The sequence below is a fragment of the Pholcus phalangioides genome, unplaced genomic scaffold (assembly GCF_987345545.1).
Source record: "Pholcus phalangioides strain wild (caught in Gottingen) unplaced genomic scaffold, Ppha-v1.0 ptg000014l_1, whole genome shotgun sequence".
Lineage (NCBI taxonomy): Eukaryota > Metazoa > Arthropoda > Arachnida > Araneae > Pholcidae > Pholcus > Pholcus phalangioides.
In genome coordinates, this window is record NW_028301607.1 from 24,349,339 (window position 1) to 24,370,139 (window position 20,801).

At 41.5% G+C, this 20,801-nt stretch overlaps 1 protein-coding gene across 1 annotated transcript; it reads left to right on the plus strand.

Moving 5' to 3' along the window:
* Nucleotides 1-11,029: 11,029 nt before the first annotated feature.
* On the plus strand, nucleotides 11,030-11,594 carry LOC149078311 (uncharacterized). The gene is made up of 2 exons (XM_089241435.1): nucleotides 11,030-11,404; nucleotides 11,505-11,594. The coding sequence occupies exons 1-2, from the start codon at nucleotides 11,030-11,032 to the stop codon at nucleotides 11,592-11,594; spliced, it is 465 nt and encodes a 154-aa protein (XP_089097561.1).
* Nucleotides 11,595-20,801: the final 9,207 nt, after the last annotated feature.

Sequence of the window (20,801 nt, forward strand, 5' to 3'; positions counted from 1 at the left end):
GTTAGGGCCACATATACATTCAGGACACATTCCGGCATGTGCCGATTCCGTAGTAGTAATGGTAGTAGGAGTGGATCCAATAGAGCTTGGGCCGGGTTCAGTTTGAAAGAAAGAAAGAAAGTAGTAGTGGATACGAGATCTCTGTGGTTCTCCCAACTTCGAGGTTCGAATGCGAGCCGAGTCTTCGTACTCGCCGGTCGGTCCATGTGAGATATTCTGGTGGCTCTGCATGGTTTGTAATCAATTCATATCAACTCAGCACTTGCTAATCGGCTTTGGAACCGGCAGAAGAGGACTTTGTTTCCATCCATGAGAGACCACCAGGTGGACCCTCAGTGAATTCGGCTTGTTTTGTTCAATGCCTTGATCTACCTGATCATACTACTACTTGACAGTACATGCACCGTGTAAACATTCCTCTGTGTAATTTCTAAGAAATTGGTACACGTCGGAACGTGCGTTCTGAGAGGCCGTGGTGTATTTATGTTGTCAGAGTTATGATTTTTTCGTATTCTGCTTTAGCTGCCACCTGTTTTCCTTATTTTGGCGTGAAAATCGCTGATGAATATTTTCGTAGATAGAAAAATATGAGCCCAGTGCTATACATAGTAAGTGGTATCTCATCCCTTTAAGGGTTTCTCTTGCCACCTTGACTCAGTGATAGTGCTCAAAAACTTTTTAACTAAAGCGCGCGCTACCTCGAAATACCAGGATATCCATTGGCAATTAACCGGTTCTGTCTGAGCGATGACTCCAGCTGTCACCAACTCCGGCGCGTCATTAGACAGCCCTTATTTTATGGGCCGGGATAGAACCGCTCACAACCCCGGAATAATAGCAACTGATGCAAAAGCAACTAATTTCCGTTACCTTATATGTGTCAGAAAAACTTGAAGTTGGTGAAGATTTATGGCACTGTCCTCCTGCCCCGTGCTCGAAAGTACCAAATCTCTGGCGTTATTCTCCCCGGTGGAGAGACAACTATCAATTTTCTGTAAAATGAAGTCATTTGACTTAAAACAGAATAAAGCTGCACCCACCTGAGATACTGCGTATAATAATTCACATGCAAATAAAAATAGCACTTGCATTTCTCATTTAATAACTTAAGCATGGTTTTTTTGCTCATTTTGTTACGAAATTTCTCATGATCAAATCAGCGTTCACATTCTTACTTGTTCTTTCGAGTGTTGGACGGAATTGTTTACTGGATAGATAGAGTTTTTGCGATTGTCAAAATAACTCGCTTATCTAATTATAAGGTAGTTAATTAGAAACGGGTTTTATATCCTGTTGAAGAGCACTCCGTATACTAACTTAATTACGTCGTGTGATTTAGAGTGGGAGGGAGGGGGAGGGAGAAAGAATATTTCACACGCGTTTCACTTTCAGTCGCAGCTGTGGACGTAAACAAAGATTAATGAGACACGAACTCGAACAAGAAGGAGGCGTTGTTCGGAAACCTCCATTGGACATCGAAATGTCATCGTGTAGGTCCGACTTGCGTATTAAAATATGTAGTGTATTTGTTGTCCTGTTCCATATACCTACAGGTTGATTAAAATTAAAGTTCCCGTACTTTGAGCAGTTTTTTTTTTTACTTAGAAGCTGCTTATTCGAATACAGAAAAATTTTCGGGATATCTTAATGAAACCATGAGAGAGAGAGAGAAACAGAGAGAGAGATTTGTGAGGTAAAAAAATAGTTCAATTTCCGACCACCAGGCGAAAGAGTGGTGCTTTTTATTGCGTTTTCCATTTTTCACATGGTCCATATAGCGTATATACTAACTTTCAATGTAATATGACTACCAGAACCGGCGCTACATAGGTCTGAGTAGTTTCAGTATACTGACACTAGTCAGACCAATGTAGCAATTGCCAGTATAGTGACGCTACCCCGACCGATGTAACGCTCGTTCTGGTTGGTGAACGTATTCCATTGAAACTTAGTATTATACGCCATATGGACAATGGGAAAATGTAAAATGTAATAAAAGGGGCGATAGCCCGGGTCGATAAGATACTCGCCTAAAGTACCAAAGGATGTTTAGAAATGTCGCGAGTTCGATACCCGGTTCGTCCTTGTCAGAAAACTTTCCTGACGCAGGGGTACTACAGGAAACGGCAACATGAGTATAAAAACAAGCCTGCCGGAATCGTTCGGAATCGGCAATAAATTTTAGGTCCCGAAATAATTAAGCCCTCGTTTGTGCAGAAAATGGCCGTGGTGCGACAAAAATTAAAATGCAATAAGAAAGCTCCATTTTTTTCACCTGGTGGTTGAAAATTGAACTATTTATTTCATTTCATAAATCTTTCTCCATGGTCTGATTAAGATATCCTAAACATCTGTCAGTATTCGGAAAACTAACTTTAATTAAAATCCCCCCTGTATTATATACAATCAAAAGCTCGTGCGAGTGAAAAATAATGAATCTTTATGTGTGTTGAGTGACATACACTTTCACACAACACGTTCGGACATGCACTGATTCGTTAGAAATTCAGCAGAGGAATGTATATGAGGTGCATATGCGGTAAGGATGGAGTGAGAAACACTTTTCTTTACTTTCTTTTTATTATTGCCTACATCATTAAACGTGGCCGAAATTCTATAGAACAAATTGTCTCCAACAAATTTCATCTCAAAATATTGCCATTTTGAGGTTCCACACCTGAAGTAAATATTTATAATGGGTCCCCCCCCCCTACCCACTCCCCTCCCCTCCCCACATGTTGAAAAACCGTGCTCTTGTTGAAATATCATTAAAAAATATTATTTAGACATTGCTTTACTTCAAATTTGGTTCACCTATTTTAATTTTTTAATGTCCATTTGCCAACCTATGCCTTCTCGGAATTTTACATATTTCTAGTACTTAAGTTTCCACTGTTTTAAAAAAAAAAATTCCCTTTTTAACTCCTCCGCTTACAAGGAATCGGCAAGAAATTCGGATGATATATATTTGGCGAATGGGCGATAAATATGGTAACCTTGTCCTAACTTAACCGCACGTTATAAAAAAGGAAAGAAGTTGAAGGGGAAAAAATAGTGGGAGAAAAAAAAGATGAAAGGAAAACAGTATAATAGATAAGTACAGATAAGAGGGGAGAGAGAAGGAGGATAGAGGGGTAAGAGAGAGTAGGTGTAGGAAGTAGATTTCTCTTTTCAACCTCACCCAACCTGTTCTCTTTTGCTTTTGTATGTATACAGTAGAAGGATACATCATATGTGGGGGAAAAATCACTAATAAAATTGTATAGAAATAAAAGGAAAGTTAAAAGAACAACTTCTCGTAGGGTTACAACAAAGCCTCACGATCATGAGGGGAGAGGAAAGAAAACGGAGAGAGAGCTAGTTTGAGTTTATTCCACATGCGTTTGGACGCAATTATGTCCTTGATCGTAAAGTGGCTAACACATTGCACGCATGGTAAAATAGCATGACAACAATGTAATTGAAGGAAAATTGATTCAAAATAAAGAAAACTGTCAAGTGTGTTTATGAAATGATATGAATGGACTCAAGCCACGGAGAAAGATTGCCACGGCAAGGGTTTCTCACGTTTCCAGGGATTTTCCTATTGTTTCCGGAAAACTGTTTTGGCCCAGATGTTCCATCAATCTTCTGGAAAAGGCGACGAAACGGCAGTTCATTGGTATGCAATAAGTATACAAACCAATGCAATCTATAGCCGACAAAGATTTCAACACGTCTAACTAAGCCATTTTTCCTCTCAATGTTGACGTTCATTCCATCACGCCCAGCAACAACGTAATCCCCTTTCTGTGTAACGAAGTTGGTGATGCTTCTTATAATATTTGCACTAGACCCAGAATCCGGAGTCGCATGTCCTATATAAACAGAACCAGGTTCTGAGACAACAATATGCTCTTCTATAGCTGCAGTCCTGCGACATCAATGTAATTGAATAAAAATTTATTCAAAATAAAAGAAACTCTATTCAGTTCATAAAAGATTTGATATTCATTCATAAACCCTTGGGTTATAATGAAAAAAATTTTGTTTTTTAATTTTAAATTCAAAATTCAATTTCAAATTAGATTGTGAGTCTCAAATCTCAATTCCTCTCATAATTTTAAAATCTTAACAATTTTTTCTTTATTTTGAAGCTATTTTTATTCGATTACACTGATGTCATGCTACTTAATCATGCACGCAAAAAAAGGAATTTTTTGAAAAATTGAGAAAATTTAATTTTTTTAAGCCGGTTTTACATATTGAAAATGCGATGTGCAAAATTTTGACATTGGCATAGGTTGGCAAATATACAATCAAATATACGTGTACAGAATTTGAAATAAATCAATGGTAAAATAATATTTTTAATGATATGTCAACAACAGCACGGCTTTTCAACATGGGACAGTGGGACCCACTTTATAAATATTCACTTGAAGTGTGGAACCCCAAGATGACAATATTTTGGAGACAATTCGTTCTAGCCAGATTGGTGCCATTTAATGACTCAAATAAACTCAGATGACTTTCTTAAGTAAATAAATAAAGCGTGTTTCGCTCCACCCTAATGTACGGTAGTAGTAATGATGGCAGCCACTGAACGGTCATGTGGGCATCGTGCCCGACTCTCATTGAAAAACCCAGGTTCGAGCCCCGTTGGCGACACAATGGTGTTGTACAAACAGTGGGGGAAGTATGTGAGGGGGTTGAAGTTGTATGAGGGGTCCTGCTGCTGGTTGGCTTGTGGCTTGGTGTGGGTGTTTTGCTGGTCTTGGATGTCGTTTGATTTTTCCACCGTGGCCTACGTCTCCTGGGACGGACCAGCTTTTATCCCCTAGGGGGACAGAGCGGAGGTCACGGTCGGTCTGGTGGTGGTGGTCGGCTGAAGTTGGATTTCTGCGGTTCCCAACTTCAAGGTGCGAATGCGATCCGATCTCCCCGTTAAAAAGTCTCGCCGCAGAGAGCGACAGGCCTACAACCTTACAATTATTCATTCATTACACTTCACTTACTATGAGTTGAGAAAAATTTATAGTTTAAAAATTGATTGCAGATGGCAGCACTACACAAAAAATTCAGACATCTGCATCTTTTTTTTTTTTTTTCAAAATAGGAAAATCAGATGGTAATACCACTAAAACATGTAACACACATGGAACTCCAACAGCATTAGAGCCACACATACACTTAGAGCACACGTTCCGCCATGCACCAATTCGTTAGAGAAATCTCCCCCTACCCTCCTCCAGAAGAATGTTTACAAGGTGCATGTACGGTTAAGTAATTGTGGTAGTATTATATCTCTTTAAGACATCAAGCAACCGAATGTGCAGAATGATATGTGAGCAACGAACCTCTTGAATGTGCGTTTAATAAGTGTTCCTGTGTGATAGAAGCGTATTTCCACCACCTAGTGCTTAGAGGGTCCGAGTATCACGTGCCCCCAGTTCGAGTTCTCAGTTGTCTAAAAATTTTCGCAAAGTGAACTAACACACTTTTGCCTTGGCAAAATTTTTTTGTAGGGTAAATTGTAACTCATTTCGAACTGCGCACAAGTAGGGAAGCCTACCCCCACCTCCTCGTGGTCGGACCTGGATGGTTTGAGAAAAAACAGCGGACGAGGGGGGGGGAGGATGACACTCAACGAATTGGCTGGTCATCGACCACGACTGTGACACCGAAAAAAAGCTAATGAAACTCGAGTTAGAACGCGAAGTCCAGTCCCTTACCAAAAATGTGGAGAAGATGGAAGATGACCGCCTGAAGGAGAAGAAAAATTACAGGATAAAAAAACAGAGTCAAATAAAGACTGTGAGCATGGGATCCTACTCCTTAGTAGAGAAAAACAGGAGTTGCAAAACGAGATCGGCGCTCTCAAGCGCAGTCTCGTAAGAGTTCAATACGAAAAGAGTACTTCCGCAGGTGAACTTGCCGAGGAGAACAAGAGACTGAGGGCTGAAAAGTCGTAGCTCGTTGGGGAGGTCGGAAGCCTGAAAACTGAGGTCGAGAAGCTGGGGATCGAACTCCTCGCAGCTGACAAGGATTATGTGCCCAGACAGCTCGTAGAAGAGCTCGAGCGGCTCTATATTGAGGAATGCGAAAAAATCCCGATGCGCTTATTAGAAATATAAGAGCAATAGAGAGAGACACATTTTCCGAGTCGATTCTTTTCATTTACGGGTCTACCCGAGTGCGGGTAGACCCGTGCTCTTTTTGAGTGCGTGTGTAGGGAGGCACGGTTTATGTAGGTTGGTATCGCTGTGTGGTAAAGAAGTTCCTCAAGCCTTTAAGTGCTGGTATAGCTCGGTCATCTTGTACGTTAGTTCAAACGACCAGAGGTGTGCGAAAACTGGAGTGAGGAGGGAGGGCCATGAGGAATGCCAATGCGATGGCAAGTACATGAACTGTGCTCGAGCTAATTGCGAGAGAGGCGTGGCCTTTCCAACGGGCCATCGCTGCACAGCCAGGATCTTCTTTTTTTTTTTCAAATCGAGTACAACTCACCATCTATGGGTGATTTACTACCTAGTGAGTTGTGCCGGAAGTGTACCTGTGTGTGTACCTAACAGTTTCAGTGCCTATGTAGTGTTGTGTTTGATTTTTCAGTGCCGCCATCTATATTTCAGAAGTAAAGTGAGTGATGTGTTATGATTGAATTACGAATTACATTTGTAGGTCTGTTGCTCTCTGTGGTGAGACTTTTTTGATGGGAGGTCGGCTCGCATTCGCTCCTTGAAGTTGGGATCCACAGAAAGCCAAATTCAACCGACCACCACTATGGCAACGGTGGGGCTCGAACCATCACCTCCTGGAGATAGAACGCCTATGCAGTGTTTACCATAAACGTCATTCAGGCTACCTAGCAAGTTTGCCACACAGCATCGTATTTCGTTTCTTCTTATTTTGGCGTCGAATCTTCCTGATTGCCTCACAAATACCGCATAGTGATTGGATGTGGGGCGTAGAAATCGTCAATTCTGATCTCGATCATTTCTTTTCCTCACAACATTGATACTGGCACGAGCAGGGAATTTTTTTTCCGTGAATATTCTGAGGGAAAATAGACTACTTACTGACGTCACAGGCAGAGTGCGGAGGCCTTCTATCTCTAGGAGGTGATGCTCGAACCCGGGTCCTCGCGATGCGAGTCCGTCGCTATGACCACTTGACCACCACATCGGCACAGCCGGGAGATGCAAGCTTCTCCAGAGGGAGGTCAAAACGCTAACACGAGTCGGACTCGTAGGTCGTTGTCGCGGTCGATGGCTTTCTTGTGTGACGTCAGTCGGGATAGTGGATATTGTAAATATGTTGCCATATTTCGCAAAGTTTAACTTAAACTCTTAAAGTCTTAATTAACCCAGAGTTATCGGTGGTCCTGACACACCCAGTGATGTACGTCTTTTAGTGGGACGATGAGGCTCAGAGGAAGGTAAATTTAATTTTAATTTGACCCAAAGGACGGGCTCAGCCCCTCCTGACGCAAATGGTCGATCAACAAGGCCAAGGTGTTTTAGATCGGCCAAGTTTGATCTAATTTTATACGCATAAAGATGCAAGCAGCATCTTCGCACAACCAGTCCTGCTGAGCATGCTTGCTCTCGCAACGTCGGTCCTCGCAACCAATGGGAGCAGGGCCGGTGATGACCCTCAGAACCTACTGTATGCCCTCAGGGGCGAGACAGGTAACGCGATTGCCACCTAATGCTAACGTCATTACGAATTTCGTCTTCCATTTTTGACTATGACAGCATCACATAACATAAAAATATAGCTTATCCAAGAGAAAAGGAAATACCGCATTTTGTTAACAAATAAGCTGGCATCTGACATAACTGATGCAAGAAGGTTAAATTAAGATACACGCGAAGCATGCATCATATTAGATATCTGATCTATATCCTCGGAGAAGTTTAGCCATACTTACACTTACTATATTAAACTTCATTAGAACTTACAGACTGTATATTTTACGTAGATAAACACCATCCACGAATAAACGGGAATTATTTCGGATTTCCGGCCCATTAAATTCCAAGTCAGTGAATTTCTGTAATGTTGTGACTTGAGTACGGCATTCCACTCGATATTCTCTTGACGCAACCTCCAAGTAATAGGTGGAGGCCTGCACGTATTCGTTATACACGCATATATTATGCATGGATAAGGAATCGCTTATTAAGCAATAAGCCACGAAGTACCGGAACATTACTACAACCAAGTAAAATAAAAATTAATTTTGAGATAGTTCTGAATAAGTTTTCCATTTATTAGCATACGTAAATGGAAAGTTCATTCTAATCGGGAGAAAACGAAGCATTGGCTAATCTTTCATATGTTAATCTCGTCTCCGGAATATATTGAAAATAAACTGTATAATAACGCTTATATGGGAAATCAAACGCATGAGATTGAGTGGTCCTTCGTGTCTAGACAGTGGATTATCATACTTTACCCAAGAGATCTTCAGCGAAGTATCCTTTCCTTTGCTCGCCCTGTGAAAGAACACTTACAAGAAAACGTATTTGCATTGTGTTTAGTACTAAAGCATGCTCTTCGTCGTGGTAAAGACGGAAGAGACAAATTTTTCCTCAAGTACGTAAGTAAGTGACTGAAAGAAAAATCAAAATAAATTAAGGTCTTGCGCTATCGAAGGAGGATTAGTTTCATAAATTTTTGCAATGATTCTGGTTTAAGGATCCTAAAAATGTGAAAACTCTCTTTCAAAATTAGAAAAGGGAGAGATGAATGTGCAAACATTATTTGAAAATGGCAATTAATTTGTTAAAATAAAAAAAGTACACACTCTCACACGCACAGTACAAGTGAAATTTTCCATATTATTACCGCTGTTTATGATATAGCAAACAGACTTATTCAAAAAAAATAAATAAAATAACACTACATTTTTGTGCATAAATAATATACCTGAGTATGTTTCATCATTAAGTTCCCGAACTGGCTTCAAGAAATATTCCATCACTGAAGATTAATTAGCATTCCATATTATCTTCAGTTCTTTATAATATACATATATATATATATATATTAGGTAAATGCTCAACTCTTTAGTTCACTCTCTTCTTATTAACAGAAATAATTAACAAATAAATCATTAATTGCTAATTTTTTTCCACCCATCAAAGACATGACGATAACGTCGACCGCTGTGTAAAAAGCCAAAACCATTTACCTTGGTTTTTTTTTTTCTTTTACCGAGTAAAGCTCATTAACAAGCTATATTTTACGTTTGAAGTTCTTGGGAAATCCAATTACGTTCATTTTTCCAGACAGACATTAATTTTTTGTTATAACATTTTAAAAGAGCTTTTCATCATCATGTCAGAAAATTAAAAAGTTGCCTTTTTCCATTCCTTTTTCCTTGTTTTAACATTTCTTCTGTCTTTTAATCCATAAATGAAATTTCGCATGTTGTCGCTGACACAAGCGTGGATAAATTTCACGTCTTCGAGGAATCGTCGGGATTTTATTGGATTTTTCTTAGGAGATTCTTAAAAGATTCCCAGAAGAGAGGTTGGAATCTGACACGTGTCCGTTTTATCGATATTCCTCCCCGTCTAGCTTTGTTTCTATCATATTCAGATTTGGAAAGAACAAAATGGCTGCGAATTCTCCATTGGCAATGTTCCCAAGAATAGTTCGGTTTTTGTTTTTTAAAACAACATCCTAATCTTTTATGCAAGAAGTATTTTGAAATTTAATTATTACATATAATGAATAGAGGGATTCTCTTTTTGATGGCATTATACTTCTTTACTTGACTCTATTTCTTTATTTAATAAATGGACTTTTCTCCGTAATCGAAAATCCTCAGTTTTTCTCAATTAGTACAAGAGACGTATGATTAATAACACTTCGCTGGCTTTGCGTAAACATTCAACAAAGACTCGTGTCACAAATTTGTATTTTTATAATGCGATTTTTTTTTATTAATCTAATTCATCCGAATTCTCTGATATTTTATTGTAAGCAGCACAGAAAAAAGTGCAGTCAAGCTCGGTTATAACGACTTCGAAGATTTATCGTTATAATTGAATTGTCGTTACAACCGAGATCGATGCCTTAAAGACTTTGTAAGTGTGAAAAATAAACAGCACAGAAAAAAGTACAGTCAAGCTCGGTTACAACAACATCGAAGATTCTTCGAAGATTTATCGTTATAACTGAATTGTCGTTACAACCGAGATCGATGCCTTAAAGACTTTCTAAGTGTGAAAATAAACAGCGCAGAAAAAAGTGCAGTCAAGCTCGGTTATAACGGCATCGAAGATTTATCGTTATAACTGAACTGTCGTTACAACCGAGGACGATGCCTTAAAGACTTTCCAAGTGTGAAAAATAAGTAGCACAGAAATAAGTACAGTCAAGCTCGGTTATAACGACATTTAAGATTCTTGGAAGATTTATCGTTATAACTGAACTGTCGTTACAAACGGGACGATGCCTTAAAGACTTTCCAAGTGTAAAAAATAAGCAGCACAGAAATAAGTACAGTCAAGCTCGGTTATAACGACATATAAGATTCTTCGAAGATTTATCGTTATAACTGAACTGTCGTTACAACCGGGACGATGCCTTAAAGACTTTCCAAATGTAAAAAATAAGCAGCACAGAAATAAGTACAGTCATGCTCGGTTATAACGACATCTAAGATTCTTTGAAGATTTATCGTTATAACTGAACTGTCGTTACAACCGGGATCGATGATTTGATTTGAACCAGGTGCAACCAAATACAGTGAAACCTTTGTGGGGGAATCGGTCAAAGCCGTCCGGATATTATACATATTTTTCCTTGTGGTTGGAAGAGAAGTCAAAGCCGTCTGGAGATGACACTCGGTTTTTTGGTTGAGGTGTCACATGTTGTCGCGTATGTGTATGTCCGTTCCATGCGTATGTAGTGATTTTTGTGATTTGTTTTAGTTTAATAAATAAATTGAATAGATTTTATCATCGTTAATCACTACAACTGGTGACCTATATTGTGAAGAGGACAGGCAACCAAAGGATTTAAGCAAAACAAAATGGCAGATGAAAACGCAACTGGTTCGGCAGAGATCGCCCATGTTTCCGTAAAAGCTCCACCGTTTTGGCGAGCAAATCCGGAGATCTGGTTTAGGCAGATGGAAAGTCAGTTTCTTCTGGCAGGAGTGACAGCCGAGGTGACCAAGTATCATCACATCGTATCTGCCTTGCAACCAGAGGAGCTGTCTGTTGTCGGGGACATTATCACCAGCCCACCCACCGCAACATCTTACGCTACGCTAAAACACCGTTTGTGCACGCAGTATGCGGACTCGGAGGAACAGCGGTTGCGCGACCTGATTTCTGGATTGCAACTGGGTGATCGGAAACCATCACGCCTTCTCCTGGAAATGCGAAGTAAAGCTGGGCAACGGGTGAGTGATGATATTTTGAAGTCTCTTTTCCTCCAGCGGCTGCCTACAAATGTTCAGCAAATACTAGCGATATTCAATGATAGCCTGGATAAATTGGCAGAAATGGCTGATGCCATACTTGCCGCCGCGGAAAGCTCCACTGCAATTCATGCGGTTTCAGCTGAAGCTTCGCAAATGCAGACCATTCTAATGGACATTTCTTCCCGTTTGCAGCGTCTCGAAACGCGTGCTCGATCCCAATCAAGAAATCGCCGAGGATCTCGTCAGCGTTCCAGCAGTCGTGACAGAAATTACCAGCACTGCTGGTACCACTGGCGTTTCAAAGAAAAAGCAACCAAATGTGTCCAGCCTTGCAGTTTCAACCAGCAGGGAAACTAGTTGGGCCGTCACTCGATACTCGGAGTGACGGCAAACTCGAATGCTTCCGGCTATATCTGTCTGACCAGTCATCTTCCGTGCAGTTCCTCATAGACACTGGCGCTGATGTATCTGTACTGCCACTACGCAAAGAAGATTCCCGACGTCAGCCAGACAAGCTTCAGTTGTTTGCTGCAAACGGAACTGCCATACACACCTTCGGTCAACGACTGTTAAAACTAGACCTAGGACTTCGTCGTGCATTTCATTGGTCATTCATCGTTGCTGCCGTTTCACGTCCAATCATCGGATCTGACTTTCTGCGGCATTTCGGACTGCTTATAAATGTTCGGCGCGGTCAATTAATCGATCCACTCACTCAGCTTCGTTCACATTGCAAGATTGCTGGTGCGGACGTACCATCCCCAGCAGTGAAATGCATCCGGGACAATAGTGAATTTCATCGAATTCTCACCGAGTTCCCTGAACTGACAGAGACTGTAGCAACGTTTAATGCTGTTAAACATGACGTCCAACACTGCATTGAGACAAAAGGCCCGCCAGTTGCATCAAAACCTCGCAGGCTACCACCGGACAAGCTGCGTGCAGCCAAGTGGGAATTCGATCATCTAGTTGCCCAAGGAGTTTGCCGACCATCTCAAAGTTGCTGGGCAAGCCCGCTGCACATGGTACCCAAGTGCAACGGCGATTGGAGACCATGCGGCGACTACAGGAGACTGAATGCTGCAACTATCCCTGACAGATATCCCGTTCCGCACATCCAGGACTGTCTCCAGGTGCTAGAGGGGAAACAAATATTCTCCACCCTAGATCTCGCAAAAGCTTTTCATCAAATCCCTGTGAGACAAGAGGATATTCCGAAAACAGCCGTAACAACACCATTCGGGCTGTTCGAATTTCTCTTCATGCCTTTCGGACTATCGAATGCAGCTGCAACATTCCAGAGGTTCATACATATGGTGTTGCAGGGTTTCACCTTTTGTGTACCGTATTTCGACGATGTTCTCATGGCATCTACAAACGCTGAAGAGCACAAGGAACATTTGTGCCAAGTATTCAAACGTTTTTCAGAATTCGGAGTTCGCCTCAACGCTGCTAAATGTGTTCTGGGGCAACCATCAGTTCGATTTTTGGGTCATATGATCTCTGCAACTGGCGTTGCACCTCTTCCTGAGAAAGTGTCGGTCATCGCTCAATACCCAAAGCCAGACACAGTCAAAGAGCTCCGACGATTTTTGGCCCTCCTCAATTTTTATCGTCGCTTCGTTCCAAAAGCAGCAGAGACGCAGGTACTCCTGCATAAATTTCTAGCGGGTTCCAAGCGAAACGATAAGAGGAAGATCGTTTGGACCAAAGAAGCCGATGAAGCATTCCTGAAGTCTAAGCGGGATCTGGCAGATGCAACAGCTTTGGCATTTCCAGTGGCAGCAGCATCTTTGGCTATTGTGGTAGATGCTTCCGATATTGCCATGGGCGCAACTTTGCAACAACGTGTGTCAGGATCTTAGCAGCCACTTGGGTTCTACTCCAAGAAGTTATCTCCTGCACAAAAGAATTACAGTGCCTATGATCGAGAGTTGTTGGCAGCTTACTCTGCTATCAAATATTTCAGGCACATGGTTGAAGACCATTCATTCGTCCTGTACACGGATCAGAAGCCTCTCACATATGGCTTCAGACAGACTACTGACAAATGCTCACCTCGTCAGCTTCGACACTTGGATTTCATTGGCCAGTTTACCACAGACATCCGACACATCAAGGGTGCAGAAAATGTTGTGGCAGATGCATTGTCTCGGATATCTATATCTTCCATAGACACACCATCTCCCACCGACTTCAAACGAATGGCAGAGGAACAACTCAAAGATGAGGGTATTCAGCAACTACTCACCAATCCTTTATCTACTTCCTTGAAAATCCACTCTCTTCCTGTTGATGAATCAAAGCTTCAGCTGTACTGTGACGTCTCTACAGGACGCATTCGACCACTGGTTCCATCCTCGATGCGTAGGGACATCTTCACTGCCTTGCATGGACTGTTACATCCTGGAGTGAAGGCCTCTGTGAAACTAGTTCAAGAGCGTTTCGTGTGGCCCGCACTGAAGGCTGACGTGACCACTTGGTCACGTACATGCATTAACTGTCAGAAGTCTAAAGTGAGTCGGCATACGAAGAGCCCACATGGGGAATTTTCACCACCTGATGCCAGGTTTGAACATGTCCACATTGATATTGTAGGCCCTTTGCCTCCATCAGAAGGCTACACATATTGCCTCACCTGTGTGGATCGCTTCTCTAAATGGCCTGAAGCCTTCCCTATGCCGGATAGCTCTGCTGACACCGTGGCCAAGGTTTTCTATTCTGGATGGGTTGCTCGGTTCGGTTCACCTAACAGAATCACCTCAGATCAAGGTGTCCAGTTTGAGTCCTTTTTGTTCAAGGCTCTAACCAAGTTCTTGGGAACCAATCGCCAGAGGACCACATCATACCATCCACAAGCAAATGGTCAAGTAGAACGCTTCCATCGAGACCTTAAGTCTGCTATCAAGGCTCACGCAACTAACCGCTGGGTAACAGTACTTCCTACGATTCTGTTGGGTTTTCGAGCCGCCTGGAAGGAGGACTTGCAAGCTACAACTGCGGAAATGGTGTATGGTGCACCTATACGGCTGCCAGGAGAGTTTTTCGTACCTAGTCGTCATCACCCAGATCCATCAAGCTTCGTTGATCAGTTGAAGACCACCATGGAAAATTTAAGCCCAAGACAGACTGTTCGCCACGGAAAACATTCTGTTTTTGTCAGCAAGGACCTGCTGTCTTGCTCATATGTTTTCCTCCGCACGGACAGAGTGAAGAAAGGCCTAGAACCTCCGTACGAGGGACCTTACCAAGTACTGTCAAGATCAGAAAAGGTGTTCCAAATACTAATAAAAGGTCGACCAGTATCTGTAAGCATAGACAGAGTCAAACCGGCTTACATCTGTGGTGATGACCTGCCCTTCAATGCCCACAAGCCTTCCAACGATCAACAAGAAGCAACAACTTCAAAGCATCAGCGGACAACTTCTAACGATCAGCAAGCAACAACAACTTCACAGCAAGCAACAACTACTTCACGGCAAGCAACAACAACTTCACAGCAAGCAACCACAAGTTCAAAGCATCAGCAAGCAACAATAACTTCAAAAGATCAACAGACTTCCAGTGACGAGGACCAAACTTTCATGACCACCCGCTCAGGTAGACGGGTCAGATTCAGGTTGCCTTGCAGGTAGTTCTCTCGCTATCGCTGGTGGGGGACTACCTGTGGGGAATCGGTCAAAGCCGTCCGGATATTATACATATTTTTCCTTGTGGTTGGAAGAGAAGTCAAAGCCGTCTGGAGATGACACTCGGTTTTTCGGTTGAGGTGTCACATGTTGTCGCGTATGTGTATGTCCGTTCCATGCGTATGTAGTGATTTTTGTGATTTGTTTTAGTTTAATAAATAAATTGAATAGATTTTATCATCATTAATCACTACACCTTTCTTGGCGGACACACCCCCTCCCCCTCAGATTCGGTCACCACTCTTTTGAAGCCAAATAATAATTTCCCATGTATAACAAAAGTATGCATATCAAACCTCTGATTAACGATCACTCCTCTTTTACGGACGAACTTTTTTGTCTCGTTGCTGTCCGTAAAAGAGAGGCTTTGCTGTACTAATAAAATAATAATACTTATATAATACAATAAAATGTTAATAAAAATACTAATAATATAATAAATACGTGAAGTTATCTCATTATGAATGAGATGGCAATACAAATGCAAGGCCGCAACAGGCAAAATGCCCAACAAGGTGGCTGAGAAAAAGATGCCCGTAACAGAGAATATGGATGTCATACATTTCTAATGTACAGCAACCCAATTAGCCAAGAAAAAAAGTGAAAATAATGTTTTGTTTTGACTCAGGGCAGAGTCACTCTCCTTCATGCAACATGAAGGAGAGTGACTCTCTATAAATTCATCCTCTTTCATGCTGACATCTCTCCTTCATGTTGCATGAAGGAGAGATGTCAGCATGAAAGAGGATGAATTTATATCAGCGTATATGATGGGATATAAATTTCAAACTAATGTTTTAGCATGAAACATGGATTATAAATACGAGACTTCAATTCTCGCCAAAAATGTTTCCAATAGTTGGCGAAATTGGCAGTTATTGCGGATCCCTTGGCGGGAAGTACAGTAAGTCTGCAGTTAATTCAAATGTACGATCAAACTCGCTTATATATAACGAAAAATTACGCGATATTTTGTCTTTATAACCGACGTTGACGTTTTCAAGAACTTTTTGGCGAGAGAAATATTGTTTCGGATAATATCTCTCACAACCACTCGAGATAGCAAACCACGAAGCAATTCGAAGGACAACATAGATTTATTTTACAGAACAGCTATGTACACGTATTCACAAACAGCGATTTCGACGAAACACGCTGAACAAAAAAGAGCGACCTACAAATAAGATCTCATCTCTTCAAAGAAATTGGACGGACTACTCATAGTTCTCTTTTGGTGGCGCCACTTTACAGACGAAAGAAAAATTTCCACGATTCTCTCTTCATCTTCACACTTCTCTTGACGATATGACATCGCTGTCACCAGATTGGCCAATTATGTCGTAAATTTGGCGATTCACAGAGTGATGCATTAATGGTTATTTACGGGCGAAAAAATGACTAAAATATTGACTATTTACATAATTTTCGCAACAATATAACAAGTTGCAAACGAATACTGCTTATGAAGTCGTTGTTTCTACTTAGTGTGGCATCTTTTGCTCACAAAAATTGGGATCGTAATTACGAGACAATTGTCTCCAAAAATGTTGACAGCTGCCGGCGAAGTTGCCAAACATTCCTTATAAAATCCCTTGGCAAATATTGACTATTGGCGAGAAATACGGTGAAATATAGTCTGCAGTCATTTAAAATATTTCACGAAAGAAAAATCAAACATGTGGATAATAGATATTTATATTCATATTCATAAAATCACATTTTATGAATTATATTAATTATCTTACCCCCGATTATAGTGAAGATTATGAATTAAAATCAGCTTCGTCGGAAAAACGGGACATTTTTATTTTAAACGAAAAAAATCAGGAAGAGCCATAACACGGGAATGTCAGTGAGCAAATCGGAGCGTCAAACATGTAATAAATCTTATTTTTAGCGTTAGGTATTGTAGAAAACACAAACACACACATTGACTTGATGTGTGTTGAGCTATTAAATCTAAGAATTCCTCAGAAAAACACTATGAAAATAGGTAGAAAATGTGTCGTTGTATCCGAGGTCGATGTGTTTCCATCGACTTTATAAGCAGGGTTGATTATCCTCTATGTCAAGGGGTGCATATCCTCAGGCCCGCGGGCCAAATGCGGCCCATCGAAGCGTTCCATCCGACCCGCGAAAGTTGTTCCGGCGGAAAAGTAATAGTAGTAAAAAACTAGTTATATTTTCTTCATAAAAATACGGAAAATCGGGATAGATGCGCCAATTATTGCTAAATTGTCAAATGTAAGTGAAGTTGCAGTTATAGCCAAAAAATATTGTTAAAAGTGAGTGAAACTGGAAATTATAACCATAAAATCTGTTAAAGGTAAGCAAAGTTGCCAATTATTGCTAAGAAAATTTGTTAAAAGTAAATGAAACTGCAAATTATATCTATACATTTGTCAAATGTATGTAAAGTTGTCGATTACGGCAAAGAAAATTGTTAAAAGTGAAGCCACACATTATAGCCAAAAAAATTGTCAAAGGTCCAAAAGTTGCCAATCATAACCAAAAAAATAAAAATAACTTCAGAGGGAGAAAAAGTTGCCAATTATATAGCCAAAAATTTTTATCAAAAGGTCCATAAACTTGACAGTAAAGTAAATAATGCAAACTCATTAAGCTTCGTTGAAAATACGGGACATTTTAACAAAGACATTCTGTATAACTTTCAAAAAATATCCGGACATATTTTATGATTGAGACGACAAAAATTACGAGAATGTCCCTTAAAATACGGGTAGTATGGTCACCGTGTGTGTATACACTAGTTTCTGGCGCGCAGGTGGCAGAAAAACCGAATATGCAGTCCGTAGGCTGAGAAGTTGTGCACCCCTGCTGTATGAATCAGCTGGGACCACCAATTATCACTAGATATGCGGGGAACTGGTTGTTAAGCAGAGATGATGATAATGATAATTAGGGAAGAAAAATTCATATTTTCCTCTACTGATAATCAAACCTTTAGCAGCACAAGCGAGTTCGCTACCACTACACTATAAAAGCAATAAGGAATTCCTTCCCTGAAGCACATGCGCTGAACATTGCCGTGTGATGGACGGTGGCAAGCAATCAGCTAATGGCTCGTGAACGGCATCAAGGCCACCAAAGGGCGACATATATGTCGGCCATATTGGTGGCCCTTTGGTGTAGAGAAATTTGTCCTCTTCACTTGTGAATGCATGCACAAGATATGCAAGAAAATGATTGTCACGCAGATATGACAATTATTCACGTTATAGCCAACGTTTCGTACAGCTGAGATCGTTATAACCGAGTTAAACAGTATTTTTTTTTAAACTTATTTTCATGTTAAGTATCACGAAAATTTCATGTTCGTAAGACGTGCCCTTTCTGATTCGGTTTACGGAAATTTGGCCATTCCGCCTGCTCTGCCCGTGTGAGTGGGTGGGTGACCAAGTAAGTGACCGTATGAGTGACCAATTGAAGGGGTGAGTGACCACATGAGTGTGTGGGTGATCGTATGAGTGAGTGATAGTATGTGACCATATGAGAGAGTGTGATGTGACCAAGTGAGTGTGATCACTCGTACGGTCACCAACATGGTTACTCATACGATCACTAACTTGATCGCTCATACGATAACTTGGTCACTCATACTACACACTCATTACCTGCTCACTTGGCTATGCACACACTCAATTGGTCATTCACTCACCCATACAGTCACCCACGCACTCATACAATGAATCACACACACACTTATTTGGTCACTCATTCGGTCGATCACTCACTCATACAGTCAATCCCATACTCACTTGGTCACTCATACAGTCAATCCCATACTCACTTGGTCACTCATACAGTCATCACTGATTCGCTCACTCATACGGTCACTCGCCCAATCACTTGGTCATCCAAGCATTTAGCCAGTTACTTGGTCACTCTTTCGGTCACTCATACATTCGGACCGGTGAAATGTCCGGTGCGAATTGTACTGGTGACGAAACGTCGGGGGCAAAATGTCGGTGGCTAAAGTTCTGGATTTCTTCCGATCCAATTCCGTACCGGTTCTATCTATACTTCTGCCCGCGACTGTATTTGAGAGAAATATTGCGCACAGTTGCTCCTAATCACGGCTTTTATTTTCCTAGGGCATTTTGCCAAAAAACCGAACTCGGAACGGCAAGTTCCGAGGGTGTACCGCAAGGTTCTGTTCTATCATCAGCCCTTCTAATAAAATGTCACACGGTGTGATTGATGAAGGAGAAACTAATAGCACCGACCGATATGTGCTCCAAAAGCGTCGTTACTTCGGGTTACAAGTTGAAACTGTTCTTCGATGGCATTCAATAAGTAGACCATTACCATAATGAGTACTTTCGGCGTTGAGTTATGAGCAGCGGTTAGAGTACCTCAACTTATAACGAGGAATCTGCAGGGTAATCTGGAGGAATTCTGCGCAGAAATCGAAGTTGCTTTTAGGGGGGGTATCGTGTTAAGTGCGAAATACATTAATGTCAGTAATTTCCGGATTTATCGCTCTTCTTATAAAACGTGTATACGTATATAATACCCGTATAAAACTCGAGGTGAGCACTAACATGGGAAATTTTCCGGTAACTTGATCGTTAATCCCGGACACAAATGGTCATGTATTCGATTTTTACTCAAGTTAGTGCGCCGAGTCGATTGCTGTGCATGGTCCGGATATGGTTTATGGATTTTAAAGCCAGCATCTGAGCTGAAAAATCGACTTGATGATGAACTTCGGTCATCAATCAACTGGAAGCGCTACTGAATTTATGATACCTCATATAATGAATTTGCCATAGGCGCCCAGGTGTGGATCTAGGGTGGCGTGTTGGGAGAGGCGATCTATTGTTTCGGTTCGTTGAATCGTCCCGTATTTTACGAGACAGATATAAATCCCCCCCCCCCGCCCTCATTTTTTACTTTTGAATGAACCAAGGTAGACATCTTTAGCTGCGAATAAGCATCCTAGGCAGATATTTTCAGCTGCAAATAAAGCCTAGGCCGCTGTGGTGGTCGAGTGGTTATAGTGACGGACTCGTGATGCGAGGATCCGGGTTCGAACCCCACAGTGGTGGTCGGCTGAAGTTGGTTTTCTGTGGTTCCCAACTTCCAGGCGCAAATGCGAGCCGATCTCCCGTTAAGAAGTCTCGCCACAGAGAGCAACAGTCCTACAACGATAAATCATTCAATCATAACACTTCACTCATAGTTAGAAAAACTGTGGCAGATGGCAGCACTACACATAACAAGCATTACAGAGAAACAACAAAAAACTTCACGTCAGGTTTCACTACACGTACACGCACATTCCCGCATGTACCGATTCGTGGGGGGTTCGCGGGGGTCGTGGGGGGTTCCGCGGGGGTGGTGTAGTAGTAGTAGGTAGGGCCTCCAAAAATGGCTCGGGGATCCATGATGTTCTTAAGTCAGCCACCTCGTTGGGCAATTTGCCTGTTGTGGCGTTGTATTTGTATTTTCAGCTGCGAATAAAGCCTAGGCATATATTTTCAGCTGCGAATAAAGCCAAGGCAGATATTTTTCAGCTGTGAATAAAGCCAAAGCAGATATTTTCGCCGCAGTCGCTCCGTGAATACGGCCATTAGGAACTTCAATGAGATACTTACTACATAGACACGAAATTTCAGGACCTGCCATTTCAGCTTCTAATAACGAAGCCAGATGGCAGCACT

Excerpts from the sequence above, each read along its gene's own strand:
- LOC149078311 (XM_089241435.1), top strand. The coding sequence starts at position 11,030 with ATGGCAGATGAAAACGCAACTGGTTCGGCAGAGATCGCCCATGTTTCC. Across the intron at positions 11,405-11,504 it reads GAAGTAAAGCTGGGCAACGG|AAATGGCTGATGCCATACTT; the intron begins GTGAGTGATGAT and ends ATAAATTGGCAG.